The 15,888-nt window shown below is 39.9% G+C and overlaps 1 protein-coding gene across 1 annotated transcript in view; it reads right to left on the bottom strand.

Annotated features, from left to right (window-relative positions):
* Positions 1–6,667: 6,667 nt before the first annotated feature.
* Positions 6,668–15,888, bottom strand: part of EDIL3 (EGF like repeats and discoidin domains 3) — an 86,339-nt gene continuing 77,118 nt past the window's right edge. Inside the window, exon 8 of the mRNA XM_066182524.1 lies at positions 6,668–9,163. Within this exon, the coding sequence (XP_066038621.1) occupies positions 9,014–9,163 (150 nt within the window). The 3' untranslated portion in view covers positions 6,668–9,013. The remainder of the gene's footprint in view (positions 9,164–15,888) is intronic.

Here is a 15,888-nt window from a genome sequence, read left to right as displayed (position 1 = left end):
AATGAAATACTTGCAAATCCCTAAGTAAAGGGAAAAATGTCTTCAAAATAAAGAAGCACTTCTGACTTTCAAGTAATGCTGCCCATGCAAGCTTCTAAGGAAAGGTAACTGGAGACAAACTTTTCAGCAGGACTGTTTGTTAAATGGACAAATAGGGAAAGGGTTTTAAACTAAAAGAGGGTCGATTTAGATTAGATTTAAGAAAGAAGTTTTTTACAGTGAGGGTGGTGGAACACTAAAAGAGGTTTCCCAAAGAGGTGGTGGCTGCTCCATCCCTGAAAACACTCAGGGTCAGGTTGGATGTGGCTCTGAGTGACCTCAGAGGTCTGGTTCAGGGTGTCTCTTCCCATGGCAGGGGATTGAACTCTTTGGCCTTTAAACGTCCTCTTCCACCCAAATCATTCTGTGAATCTATAGTAGCAAACTGGGGGCATAAATAAAACACCTACAAAGATGCACTGTTCTCCTCATCCTCATCAATTTTTCTTAAATGGAAGAAAATTTTATCAGCATACATCAGAAGAATGGCTAGATTAGGTTGATGAGCTTAATTAACATCTTTGTAGTACTACTTCCACTTTTCTCTCTCTATTTTCAGATGAAATATGTCATATATGACACAACCTGTAGAAAATGCAGATATATACATATATATATAAATAGGTATGTAAATGTACACTCCATATTTACACAAACAACCCATGCTTTAATTGCTTACTCAGAAATTCCCTGTTAGTGCCTTTTCACTCTAAGAAAGAAGCTGTGAACACACAGTTTAGAGAAGCTGTGAACCTGTTATAGTAGCATGAGTCACATGTAATAAAGCAATTTCTCCAAGTCAAAAATAGAGGCACATCCTTCAAGAGAAAAAAAATGAGGGAAGAACACCAATTCCTCTTTCTCATCCACCAGTGCAGTAGCTGCATCATAGAACCCACCAGACTTCTCAGGCATGACTTTCCCTCAGAGGAGCCACATGAAGATGTCAGAAATCATCTCCTTATTTTCCATGTGCCTTGACATAATTTCAAGAAGGATCTGCTCCATCTTCCCACAGACACTACCCACCCTGTAGTTCCCTGGGTGTCCCTTAATTCCCCTATTAAAAATCAGGTTCATGTTTCCTCTTTTACAGTTAGTGAGACCACCACCAGACTGCCATGACTTCTCAAATATAATAAAGAGTGGCTTAGCCACATCCCCTGGCAGTTCTCTCATGACCCATGGGTGCATCTTGTCAGGTTCCACGGCCCTGGGTTCTTTCCTTGGATGGTCTCCAGCCTCATCTCCTCCTTCACTGGACAGTTCTTCACCCCCTCCCTTCACCTTCTGCATCTTGGGCAGTGTAACTGGAACACTTCTTGGTGAAACTGAGGTAAATTGTTGAGTAGCTTAGCATTCTCCATGTCCTGGGTCTCCCATTTTCTTCCAGAGTGGGCCCACTATTTTCCTACTTTTTCTTTTGTCACCAACATACCTACAGAATTTTTTCTTGTTGGCCTTGATGTCCCTGGAAAGGTTTAACTCTATCAGGGTGTCCTGGGTTGAAGTATATTCTATCACCATCTTCATGAACTGTGGAAACCAGGTGAGGCAGTGCTCCCTGCCTCCTCCACTCTGGCTTATCTTCTGTTAATGGGCCCATCAGCACCTTTGCCACACGACTCACAGATAACCCCCTCCTGGACTATCTCCTGTTAATGGGCCCATCAGGAATTATCACATGACTCACCATCCCATTGTGAGATGCTCCGCCCAGAGGGAGGAACCAAGCATTCCAGCCTGGATATAAGCTGAGACTCTGAACACCAGAGGGGCACTTACCCACTGGATTGCCAGAGGACCCGAGCTACCAGACCTTTCTACAGGATCACTGCTTCAGGAAGACCACCTCATCTGGACTGCTTCCATCACTACGCTCAGGTTGTATTCTGACTCTGTCAGTGGTCTTTTGTATTATTACATCTATTTTAGTTTACCTTTCTTTCCTTTCTTCCTATTAAATTGTATCTCTGACTTGGAGCCTCTCATTTGTTTTGCTTTCAAACCACTACACAGGGCATTACCTTTCCTAATCTGATCTCCTAGACAACTTCTCTGTATGCCTCCCAGGCTAGCTGTGATTGCTTTCATGCTCTAGAGATTTCCTTTTTGTGTTTTCTGTTTGTCCAGGAGCTCCTTGTTTGCCCACACAGGACTCCTGGTATCTTTGTTGGGATATTTTGCTCCTGAGTTTGGAGGAGATGATCGTTGGATATTAATCAGCTTTATAGGGCCCTGATTGCCTCCTGGACTTAAACCTATCATACTTGACCAAGCAGACCTCTGAAGAGGCCAAATTCTCCTCTCCTGAAGTGCAGGCCATTGAACTTGTGTTCAATGGGTCCTCACCACCCAAAGGATCTAGAATTCCACCATTTCACAGTCACCACCACCCCTCTTGGTAGGTTTAGTTTTTGGGAAGTCAGGAAGAAAAGGTAGGTTGGTTTAGTTATTAGTTATTGGGAAGGAATTTCTCTCTGTGAGGGTGGGGAGGCCCTGGCACAGGGTGCCCAGAGAAGCTGTGGCTGCCCCTGGATCCTTGGAAGTGTCCAAGGCCAGGTTGGACACTGGGGCTTGGAGCAGCCTGGGACAGTGGAAGGTGTCCCCGCTTGTGGCAGGGGGTTGGATTAGATGATCTTTAAATTTTCTCCCAACCCATGGTTCTTGGTGTGGTTGAAGTCCTCCTTGTGGACCAGAGCTGGTGAGCACAAGGCTGCTCCTGTCCATGGAGGGGCTCACTGACTCTTCCTGCAGTCTGTGGCACATCCCTCCCACCCTGTCACCTGCCTCTGCCCTGTGGCACATCCCTGCTACAATGTCCCCTCTCTCTGCCCTCCCTGTGAGCTCTTGTCATCTCCTCACCCATCCAGCAGAGCTCCATGAACTCCAGCTGGTCTTTGATTAGAGGTGACATCCCCTCCTTGTCTCTTCCTGCCTGTCCTTCCTAAAGAGCCTGTGGCTGAGGCTCCCCTTCCCCAGAAACTTCAGAAGGGTAAATTCATCCCAGCAGAACCTCGTGCAAGCCCACAGTGTGTCAAACGATAGCACCTACATCATATGGTCTGACACTTTCATCAGAAAATAGCATGTATCACTTTTTAGGGGCCCTTTGATCTTGCTTCAATGCATCACATGTATATTTAATGCAGTCTGTGTACTTGATTGCATTTATTGTGGCTAAGGCAACACAATACATTTCTCCACAGCTTCTACCAACATCTCACAGCAAAAAAATACATTAATTTAGTTTGCTTTTGATTTTCCAGTCTGATGCAAATGATTAGTGACCTTTCCTAGCGTATTTTGAAGGTTGATTTCCTCCATCTAGTGAGAAGTGTGCCTGCTGACCCATCATCTGATATGTGACCTCAGATAACTGCAGCCCATCAGCTGGCAAACCATAGAAAGGAATATTATTGGGACAAAAGGGCTGTGCTCTGGCCATTCTCCCCACCTTGTGTGTCCCACCTGTGTTTTGCCAGGTGGTTCTTGCTTCCTGTAAACTCCCACACACATGGAGCGTGATTCCAGTTTGATATAAACTACATAAAAGTCCAACCATTTTTACTCACATACACTGGTAAAATACATTTTGCTGCACTCCTAGCGAGCTCAGTTGTGAGAACAAGTAATATTTCTGTGTTCTCCCACTCAAAGGAATTTAAAATACATATTTACAATGATATATGTATCACGGAAAGTGAATTTGCAGTAAATTCAATATAAAGCTACACAGCAAAGCTTTGTGCAATTTTGCCTTTTACATTTTAGATTCTTAATCTAAAGCAGTCTTCTGCATTGTAAAGTGTATTTGTCTATTAAGAAAATGATGCAATTTATATTTTAAAAAAGAAAACGATTTGGGATCAGTGAAATTATCTTCTAATTTGTCTTCCTTGATTTCTAAGACTAAGTGATGACAGGTCACATAGTAATCACTAAGTGAAAAGATTGATCTCCTGCTATTAAATCTAAGATATAAAATAAGTGTCACTGTACTTACCACAGAAGTATCAGAGACTACTGATTTGATGATGTTGATACTAATGTCAATCCCTTGGGCTCATCAGCAACAGATGTGGGAGGATGGACATTGATAAATAGTTGCCATTCTGAAGAGATTTACTCATTATTTTCTCTTTTTGTCTTCACTAGAATTCCTAGGGATATATGTTATGAAGAATGTGAGGAAAACCCACTTTTCAGTTCTTCAGGGAAAGTCTCCATGTTTTGTAAAACAGTTGCAATTTATAACCAAAAGTCAGAAAGCTTCAAGATGCAGAAGTTTATGTTGGAAGTGCTAATATTCAGCCATCATTCTCCAAAAGTACCCTTATTCTTGTGTAAAGCATTGTATTGTAATTTTTGTGAGTGTTAGAGGTGTATAATAAGGGAAAATTGCAATTTTGTGAGTTTTCTGCTGAAATACAACATGCTGTAGTGAGTGTTGAGACTGCATGTTGGGCAGACATTGTCACAGTGAGTGCTAGTGGATGTTTTTTGTCTCTAAAGGATGATTTTTGGAGAAAGGACACAAGCTGAAACCATTATAAAACAAGTGGATGTGCATTTACAGGCTAATTCAAGGTGCAAACCACAGAAGCTTCATCTGTCTTCAGTAAACAGAATATTTTCATATAATTTAATTGTTTAAATTGTTTGGGAGCAAATGGCTTTTCCATGTGCTGCATTAATCTCTAAGCTTCTTCAGAAATTGAAATTATAGAGTTCAGTAATATAAGAGATTTTGGCAAGCTGGCTGCACAGCAAATAAAAGAGAAAAGGGGAAAGAGTGTGAGCAAACACCAACTCTGCTGTGGCATTTCACAGCAGGTCTGGGCTGCAGCCACTCCTTGTCTTAGAAATTAATTTGCCTATGCAGGAGTGGAGGAGAGAGAATAAGGACTGATAAATATCCCAAGAAATCTGACTAACAGGAAATGAAATTGTCATTTTGAATTTCTGGTGCTCATTCAGAGAGCAGCAGGATAGGAAAAAAGATTTCTTTAGACTCCTTCAAACCTGCAGGTTTTTTTCTTTTTTTAAATCTGGAAGAACAAAGGGAACACATTGAGGGAAGCACAGCACCAACAGCTGATTTTGCCAGATACAAACTTACCTACCACAAAGACCCTGTGGATGAATCCAGGAAAATGCCAAGTCATATCTCTGCTCCACATTTGCCGCCAGTGACATTAGTTGTGTCCCCTTAAAGGTGTTGCAATATATCAGCTTCAAGAAAACCACCTCATTTTTCAGAAGTTTTATTGTTAAGTTTGAAGACTAGACAAGGTCGTACTGGTTTTACATCGCTCTACATGATTTAAGTATATACAAAATCATTTGAATATCACACAGCTTGAAAGGTTGCAAAGGTCATTTGTGTCCCAGATACTTCTGTACTTACTGACACATCAGAAGCCAGCACTGAATATTATAGTTCACATTGGTTGTATAGCAAAGATACACTCATTTAGTATCCTTAGTCTTCAAAACTGACACTTTGTATGCAGCCATTCCAAAAGAGAAAGTCAACCTCAGATTCAGAGCCAGTGGAGGCGACGGGCCCTTAACGCCGATAAAAAAGGAGCCTCGTGCCAGTGCTTTATTTCCCAGGCTATAAACGTAGCACATTACCCAGCAACATAAAGGTGAAACCTGCCTACAAATACTTAACTGGTTCAGGGTGAAGTTTAATTAGGAGAACACTTTTGGCCTTGTTCAATGTCATTGTTAACAATTAATACAGAAGTCAACGATCATTTCCAAGCTTTCCTCTGTCTCCTCTTAAATGGACATCTCCTGTCCTGCACTTCTGTTTTTTGGGGGCTGGTTGCTTTTACTGGGAGAGAACAGTTCTGTTAATTTATAACTTGCCTCTTATGGCAATGGTATGCATTTAGACAACAAAATAAAATGAAAGGGAAAAAGTTTAATTCTACCCCCTAATCTGATTCCCACCTGTTTTGTTAAATCTGAAGGATTCCCCTTAAACCAAGAGCTATTTCAGACTGATACTGCTGACACTGGGAGCCAAATTTGGTGCTGGGAATGCCATTCCAAGAAGGCTTTTTGCTAGCTGAGGAGTTATGTCATTGGAAAAACTCCCAGCATGCAGGCTGAAATAGTAAGGGCATCAGATATGTGATTTTTTTTTAATGAATTGTCATGGAGTATTACCACAAGGCATGGAGCTATCCTTGCAGGTTGTGAAGACTGCTGGTAGCTGACCTAGGACATGAGGGTGAAAATACTCAACACAAAATTAATACCAAATGAAAATTACTGTGTTACATTACATGAAAACTCTATATGCAGATGAAGGGATTACAATTAATTTACTAATCCAAGAAATATTAATTCAAAAGAAAAACTGAGGTCACAAAAGATGAATAACATGAAAAAACCTTCAATATTAAGAACATAAACCAAATATTTCTAAAGAACATTAACACAAGTTTTTAAACTAGGAAGTCTAATTTTCTGAAATGGCCTTCTGCTTTTTGGATACAGTCAGTTAGTGAAATATCTAAATGCTATTCTTCATGTCTGTAATTAAATTCAGGGTCAACTGCTCTCCCATAATAGGAAAATGTATTTAAACCTCTTAAATGTATTATGTGTGCACACCCTAAAGAGGTAAATATTACTAGCTTTTTTTTTCCTTTTTCTTTTTCTTTTTTTTTTTTTTTAACCTAAAGCCTTAATTGCAAAATATAGGCAGTAGATAATGTGAGGACAGGCTTGTCCTCCATTATTCAGATTTTTTTTCTTGTTAGAAGTACCATCACAGTGATTGACTTTCCCTTTAAAATTGCTCCTTTTGCTTGAAGACCACTCCATATATACATCATTAAGGAATGCTGTTAACACAGTTACAGACAAGACAGTAACAGTCTAGTGGCTTTTGTTATGCAGCACAAAGTAAAAAATAAAGAACGAACTTAGCAGTGTTGCACAGGACCTCAACATTTCTTACACATACTTTTGCTTTTACAGGACTCTTCTTTAGAAGTCTTTAAATGTCTAAGCCTTATAAAATAAATACTTGTATAAATACAGTTTAAGGATTAAGTCATTTTGTAGAGGCAGGGTGTTCTGTTTGCTAAAATGTGACAGTTTAAGTGACACTATCAGAAAACCGCCACCATTATATCCCCAATTCTTGTATGTAAAATTCCTGGCTGCTATTCTAGAGTCTTTCACAGTTCAATGGATAATATATATTTAGTCTGTGGTGGAGAATGTGTGATTAAATGCAGGGTTTTTTTTTGAAATCCAAACCATTTTCTTTCCAAGGTAAACTTTGCCCTTTGCAGATTGTGGGCCAGCTAGCTGCTGGCCTGGGAAGCAGTGCCCAAGTTCATACTTCAGAGTTTTGGTGAGAATGGAACAGTGACAGAAAGTATAAGTTCAGTGATATTTGCTAAAACACGCAGCTGCATCTCTCTCTCTCTCTCTCTCTCATTCTCTCTTTCTCTCCACATTAGCATGTTATGTAATTAAAAGGTTGGCAGTAATCCCAAGTGCTGTTATTTCAGGTAACAGATAAAATGTCCCCTCACTCCCCGTCCTGGTATCTGTTTTATACTGAGGTGCTGCTCTAACATAGTCACAGAACACTTTACTCCAAGCAAACTTGGATTGCTCTTCAAATGTTGGTATTGTTATCTCAATCAGCAGGGGGAAACTGAGGCACGGGGGGAGAATGTCCCCCCTACTGCTCCACTTCTCCTCCTAAAAACTACTTTTAAAACTGGGGTTGCTATCAGGCTGTGTGTGAAGCATTCCTTAGATGGGACATGATAGGAAACAGCCTCTTTGTGGCTCACTGGTGTGTGTCTGAAAAGACTTTAGGAGCAGAGGGTCACAAGGGCCAGGCTTTGGTGTGCTCCTATGTCACCTCTTACCTTTTGGGGAGGAAAGATTTAGGAATAGCCTAAAGAGAGAGGGTTTCCTGGCAGAAAGGTTGTCATTCCTCCTGTGTGTCTCTTAGCACCTGGTTCCTTCACCCAACATTTTCCTCCTCACAGGAATTCAGAGCATTTGTGAAAGCAGTAATGAGGAGGGTGGCAGATCACAGCCAAAGGCTGTGTGGTCCTCCCTGGACAAATCATCCTGGAATGGGATTTCTGATGGACTGCGTGGGCACCCAAGATGACACACCACAAGTACTCTGGTGCCTCACCTTAGTCTCCATGAAAAAGCACGGAAACTTTGCAAATTCATAAACTTTGGTAAATTCATTAACTTGATAGTACACTGATTTAGTTACATAGGCAAACAGGTGACATCTTCCAAGGAAAACAACACCAGCAGTGTGATACTAAACAGAAAAGATGGAGGCCATGTCTACAGCATGCAAAAAAGAGAAGGAAAATGGGGCAGTTAGGAAAACCCTCCAGGTGCGTGGACTCTGCTGTCTGGATGAAAGTGGTGAAAGGTAGCTCGTAACATCACAGGTACCATGTTTTACAGTACCATAGAGAATTTCCCAAAATATATGTCATAAGAACTGACAGTGTTTGATAGGCACAATTACTATAATGCAGTCATCCCCAAGTAAACTTATTGCTAAAAGCTGCAGTATCACTTTTTGCAAGTAAGATGACAGTATGATTTATGGAAAACTCGTCAGCCCAATGTTCCTGAAGCTGCAAATGAGCTTCGTCACACTATTTCTCTTCCCTTGTAGAAAGGATGCTGCTGTTTTTTTTTCTCTTTTCCCTCAATGCTTTTCAACTGGTGGAGAACAACTCAAAGGAGAACTAGGAGGATAATTCCACAGCAGAAGGGGCAACACCAACAGATTTCAAGGGCAAAAAATTCGGATCAGATCGTTTTAAAAGGGCAGGCTTAGACCTCCTGGCGAAAGACAGCTAGCGGCCTACCATAAAAATGAGCGAGCACTGGTTCATGGAAAAAACCCCACTCAGCATCTTACAGGCTTCTCCTATGGCGGGAGCGGGGCTCAGTCCTCGGCCGTGCAGCCCAGCAGCTCGGACCGCAGGGTGATGCGGCTGTACCATGACCAGGGCAGGATGCGCACGTGCCGTGCATAGATCGGCGGCTCGATGACGTTCTTGCGGTGCGTGTCGTTGTCGAAGTTCCCCTGGAACACCTGCGGGGAAGCAATGGGGAGGGTTTAGTGGAAGTTCCCCAGAACACCTGCAGGGAAGCAATGGGGAGGTTTTACGGCCACCCAGCCTGCAGTGAAAATCTGACGGACCTGGATCCGTGATGTATTTTTAACATCAGGACATATAGCTTTTAATGCTGTTTAAACTTAAGGGTTAAAATAGCAAAGAGAAGGTTTGGATTAAGTTGTAGAAAGGAATCCTTTACTGTGAGGGTGGGGAGGCCCTGGCACAGGGTGCCCAGAGAAGCTGTGGCTGCCCCTGGATCCCTGGTAGTGTCCAAGGGCAGGTTGGACACTGGGGCTTGGAGCAGCCTGGGACAGTGGAAGGTGTCCCCGCCCACGGCAGGGGTGGAACTGGATGGGCTTTGAGGTCCCTTCCAGCCCAAATCTGTGATTCCGTGAGCCTGTGTCTCTGCTAAAACCTTGTGATTCATTCACACTCAGCCCTTAGTGCAGGTAGAGCCTTCTACTCTAAGCTACACCCACAGTTCTGACAGGGCCATGCTCTGAAAGTTACACAAAAAATTGTTAATATTAAAAAAATTAAGTGCCTTTTACTTGGTATTTGTAGCATCTCAAATTAATCCCAGGAGATCCTGTTACAGTTACTGAGAAAATAACATTAATAATTAAAGTTAAGAATTTCAGTTGTATCACTTATGAACATAGCTTGGATGCAACTATATAAACCCTTGTAAAACTGGTTATTATCAAGGATATTGTCTTCTCATGTCGGACAAAAATGAGCACATTAATTAAGGGCATCAGGCTGTGATAAAAGTAAAACATCCTAGCATAGCACAGTGCACGTTATGATCTTATTTCCACCTGCATTGGTTAACCCACACAAAAGTGAGTTATAAAAATCCTATCTGCGATAAATCAGTGCCAGATTTTTCTCCTGCCAGCCACTATTTAAATTCAAAGGCCACAGCACCAATTTTTGGTAAAATGATCAGATTATCCCCTTTGGTTATTTTCAGTTTTTATGGGAAATGTTCTTTCTCTTAAAACATCAGCCAATTCACTTCTTATTTGTGAAAACTGAACCTGATGGCTTTTCGACTCTAAATGAATGTCTGTCATTTGCATCATGCAGAGAAGAATATGGACCTCCTGGAGAAGTGCTTATATGACTGAATTATTGTAGAATTACAGGTTTCCTAGAAGTCCTCGTGAACTGAGTTTGACATCCTGGGTGGCTGACATAACATTTTAACCCTGGCTCTATTTCCTTTGAGACATGTTCACAAAGCTTTTAGGTCTCCATGCTACACCTCTTGATTTTGGAAGCTTGATGTTCTTTCAGGACATCAAACAAAATCTCTCCCCTTCCCAAGGTGATGCTCTTTTATGAGTGATGAAATCCCCTTCTCATCTGCCATCACAGAGGTGGGAGCATGAAAGGATGTGGGCATTCCAATAGATGGATAAAGTAAAAGAGAAAATGATTACAGAAACATCAGCTTTGTGAGTCTAAGGGAAAAAAAAGTACCCAAAATCATTTAGCACAGGGAAAACTGTTTGCTGCCCAAGTATAGTGTTGATACTTAAATCAGCAGGAGCTTGGGCTGAAAAGGTTTGCACCTCAAGTCCAGTTCCATTTGTAGCACAAAATAATAGGCACTAAGTTCATAATTGAAATTACAGTGGCACCTCCCAAAACTCAAAATGCAGCTAGGAAAGCTCAAAAGGGATTTTTTTTAAAAAAAAATTTGATTTCTTTCACAGGCATGCAAAGTATCTTTTGATATTTTTTGCGAGGCTAGACAAAGGAACCTTTCTACAGCCCTAGTGTTCATATCTGCATATAGATATGCAAGATAAATAAAATTATGTGATGCAAAGCCAGCAACAAATACAGCTGAAGGAGGGAGGATTATGTCATTTACTTACAGTAGGAAAGCAAGAATTAAATTTTATTTTTAACTCTTGCACGATTTCATTATCACTTGAAGCCTAACTCATCTGTCTCAGAGATTATTTTATGCAAATATGAAATACACTTTTCCTCAAAATTCAAGATCTAGTTTCAAGAAATGAACTAAATATGCTAGATCAGAAAAAGAATTTTAGGGAAATAAATTTATCAGAAAGTAAGGGAAGCATTGTCCTCATCTACAAATGTGACCTACATGAAATATAACATTCTAACAGAAATTTACTGTTCTGTTTCTGTGGTCCTATGGCAAATTTCTTATGGGAAAAACAATATCTTTTCCCACTCTTCATTTTCCTTTAGCCTCAATTAACTAATGGGGCAAGGAATTTGGAAGGAGCAAGGAGGACAAAGGACAAAACATGACTTATCAGTAGAAGAAAAAAGCTATTTTTGTATCTAAAAGTAATTATTCTTTACCTACCTGTTGCTTTCAACAACAAGCAATCACTACTAAATAAGACACCAAAGCAATTAAAACCCTTGAAAAGCTGATGCCTCTCAAGGCCTGTTCCTCACATTTGTTCCTGGGCAGTTTTATTCAGGATAGCTCTGAAGACTACCATGATTTTTTTTAGGTTTCAGAGGCTGATGTTGGAATTACAATATCATGCTCTATGTAAAATAAATAAATAAATAAATAAATAAATAAATAAATAAATAAATAAATAAAAAATCCAATGACAAAATAACCCCAGGGTGATTTGTGTTCAAGAAATAAAGACCAGAATGTAAATTATCAGTGTGTCAGGGCAAACCTTCAACTCTGGGTGTGTTCAAGTCTGCTCCTGCCTCATCCCAAAACTGCAAACACAGAGAAAGAAGCTGCAAGAAGATTTTTTTGGGAGTTCTTAAACAGATAGGTCTCTCCAGCCTGAGAGGAGTTAGTGTAGATGTCTATAAAACCATAAGTGGCATGGGGAAAATCGATAGCAGGCAATATTGCAGCGTCCCCACAGCAGGGCCAGGAGGGGACAGGCAATGATAGCAAGGTCGTCTGGAGCCGTCTAAAGGTCACAGTTCCCCTTTCAACACATAATTAAACTGTGGCACAGCTTCCAATGCCTTTAACCACTGCTAAAGATCAGATAAATTGTGAGAGGGAAAACCAGCTGGGGCTATTAAGTACACGGACAGAGAAGAAAAAAAAAGAAAAAAGTCAGAGCTGCGAGAGGGCACTAGGGAAGAATAACAACCTTACTTTTCTTGATGCCTTTTTGGGGCTACCTGAAAACAGAGCTCAGAGAAAATTATGAGAATAAAAAGCGGTTATATTTATTGAAGGGCCTTCAGGCACATTTTGGGGAGATGAAATCCCCCTAGGGGTTACACCCAAAAGTGGACCATGGGGGTCACAGGTTTTCACACTTTTATAAGTTTGGTCCATTTGCATATGGGGGTTAATCTTCCAATTACAGCTTCAGGTAATGAAGTCATTTACCCCACGTTTGCTCCCCCCAGCGCGCTTATGTTTACATTTCTCAGGGCCTGGGACAGTGAGGTGTCCTTGATTCCCAGGCCTAGAGGGAAATTGTTCTACCTAACCAAAATGGGAAAGCAGTAGCTGGTACTCTATATGAAGTTCAGAATTATACACCAAAGAATTGCAGGATTACAAATGTATGAAAAGTATAAAAGCCCAAATCCTAAGGCATCATTCCAATTTTCTGGTCGTATACTACAGGATGCTCCTTCCTTTGGACAGAGCTTCACCCTCCCCAAAACCAATGGCTGCCAGGTTACAAGGTGACTTTTCTTCTGTATAAGAGGATCAAAAAGCTCCTGCTTTTTGACCACCTGTTGTAGAACATCTCAGATTTTACAGTGTCTGTATCTATTTATGTCAGTCTGCATGCTCAAAAGGTGTAACTTGCTGGAATATTTACTCAGCAGCTCTAGCAGTTTTACACATACAGACCCTCCACACCCATGTGTAGGTCCTCTGTAGCTCATTCTCTTGCAGCTGCTGTTAATAAAAAAAGGCAGAAAATGCCTGCTGATGTATTTTTAAATACGATAACTTTATTCATGATTATTTTATGGAAAAAAGAGTGAAACCCAGGAAAACAGGTACTGATATTCTCAGCTGAAGATTCTGAAATACGAACAATTCTTGTTTATACTTGTGTCCAGCAAGCAATTTGAATGTTTTGATTTCAAATATGCAGTGAGAATTTCCAATGTAAATAAAGTGTTTTATAGCATTAGCAGAAAATCCAGATAAATGACAATGTAAGTTGATTAGAATTTAAAAAAGAAAACTGTTCTAAGACAGAATAATTTAGGAGAAATGCCTGAAGATTAGCAGCTTGCAGAAAGGAATGTTGTCTGCTGTACCTTAACAACAATTTTCACACTGAGCAGAATATTTAAAAAATGTTATTTCACGGAGCAGTTAATCCTGCTCATATTAGAGGAAGAATATTTTATATGGAATATCCAGTCATGGCTCCTGTTTGGACTTAGCTTCAGTGCAGCACATCTCAGTATTCAGAAAAAAAAAAAAGGTGGCACATGGATGTGTTTGTGGACACATGCATTTTTGGAGTGAATAAGAGGAGAAAAAGACATTATTTCTCTCAGTTACTATATATAAAGTGTACACATATCATATCCATGAATATCTTTACACAGCCTTTACTGTTTCTTCATGTTCAGAACAGATAGAGGGAGATAAAACTTTTAAACTTATGGAACATACTCTTACATTCTCATACTGTCTTCCTCATCTGATCTACATGTTGATGGTATAAAAATGGGCATTTAGTCCACTGTACATGGCTTATAGGAGGTTAAAAGCCAAAAAGAAAAATACTTTGGAGGGCAACTTGCCTCCAGAAATGCTTAAAGAAATTCCAGGTAGGTTGTTAATATGAGCCTTTTTCCTTTTGCCCACTTTGTCTCCCCCCAGCTTTTAGTGTGGTGTGAGGGAAAGAGATGTGTGCTGAAGGCACACCTGAAATGACCGCAGCTAGATCTCCACCTGACACAAATCATAATTCAGCTCAAAGTAGTGGAAGTTGTTCATTATTTAAACCAGTGCAGAAAAAAGTTATTTAGGTTAGAAATTACAACTATTATTGCAGATAATGCTATCAAATAGTAATAATTTAAGTAATATTACTAAAAAGAAAAAAAACAATTACCTGTGCCTAGTGTGTACATTATATGTAAGAATTGAATCTATCAGTGTAAACCAGGTATTTTAATAATTAAACATAGTCAGAAAAAAAAATTAGCAAATCTAGCAGAAAGATTTTTAACCTGAAATGATGTAACTTTTCTTTAACAAGTAGATTTCTGTCTCCTCTCACCCTGGCAATGGACTGTGCATTTTAGAAATGTATAAATTATAACTAATTCATCATTTTGTGCACAAACCCAGTGGCCATTTGCATACTGGATGTTGTCTACCTGCAGTTAATTGCACTGCTGATGGCTGATGATAACTGGCAGTGCTGCAGGCTGCCAGACTCCTTTAGGCTACTTTCAAAAGTTCTCATCTTCCTGTAAAAAAACCAGCCTCTGAAATGCCATTTGACACTGCAGCTGGCCTTGAGTTACCTACAGCAGGTTGTGCATTTTATAAATCACATGTGGAATGTGATTAAAAAAAAGAAAAAGGTCAGATTTGGTTTGGACGTCCTCAGCTCTGGAGGCACAGTGATCTACTGACCTCTAGTTGAGGAAAACAAGATAGCTGTTAGCTCTGGTCCTGTTTCTAAAATGTATTTTCTTCCCACGTGACAGCCTGCAATATAACCTCTTTTGTTTCTTGAAGGCAACAGGCAAAGCTTTCATATTTTTTCCAGGCAAGTCATTCAAACTATTTAAAACGAATGAGAAAGGCTCTATTTTTTTTTTTTTTTTTTTTCTTTCTTTCTTTTTTTTTTTTTTTTTTCTTCCTTCCAGTAGCTTTTTCCTTCACTCACAGGAATTCAGGACAGATGTGAAATGAAATGACTGGCCATTAAAATAGCAGGAGCTGCAGGAGACACTGTTCTTAGAACAGCTTTTCCATGTGAAATACGGCAAAAGCTGAACAGCCTATTTCCTTCTCTTCTAAACCACTGTTTTGTTAAGGATTGACCCAATTTTTACAGGCTGCACACAGGGTGCAAGAGTTGATATTCTATGCATTATACAAATATATAAATAAAATATAATGTATTGTATACAACATAATACAAGAGGCCATAATTTTCTCCTTTGTAAGTGAACTTCAAAACATGATGAGGAGGGCTAAGTGAACAGCCCCAGGAATTCAGAGAGATCTGCTTCTATATTAGGACTCATCCTGTAAACAGATCAGCAGTGAGATGCTAACCACCAGATGGGATTAAATTCTCAGCTCTTGCCCAAATCATAAAGTCACAATATTCACCTATGAATCATTATTACCAGCCTACCAATATATCTATATTTTTTTTGTGTCTGTGACTTTAAAAGTTTTTTGTTTTGGTTTGTTTGTTTTTTTTTTTGTTTGTTGTGGGTTTTTTTTGTTTTGTTTTGTTTTGGTTTGGTTTGGTTTTTTAGTTTTTCCCTTTCATTCTGTATTTCTTTGCCCGAAATGTTCTGGAGCCACCTTTCCCACGAACTATTTTGATGGTTAAGCAAGGATCACAGGATCAGAGTACAGAGTGACTAAATCACCTGCAGGAGAAATAAGAAATCTACATGTTCTATCCTTCAAAGAATAAATCAAGGTATTCAGTTAATAAATAAAACAAATGATGGTAAAACATGAATAATTAACACTTGCAGCTGT

This window comes from Chamaea fasciata, unplaced genomic scaffold (assembly GCF_029207755.1).
Source record: "Chamaea fasciata isolate MVZ Bird 193981 ecotype frontalis unplaced genomic scaffold, bChaFas1.0.hap1 SCAF_4, whole genome shotgun sequence".
Lineage (NCBI taxonomy): Eukaryota > Metazoa > Chordata > Aves > Passeriformes > Sylviidae > Chamaea > Chamaea fasciata.
Note: the sequence above shows the minus strand (reverse complement) of the source record. Positions and strands in the feature narration are given on the sequence as shown.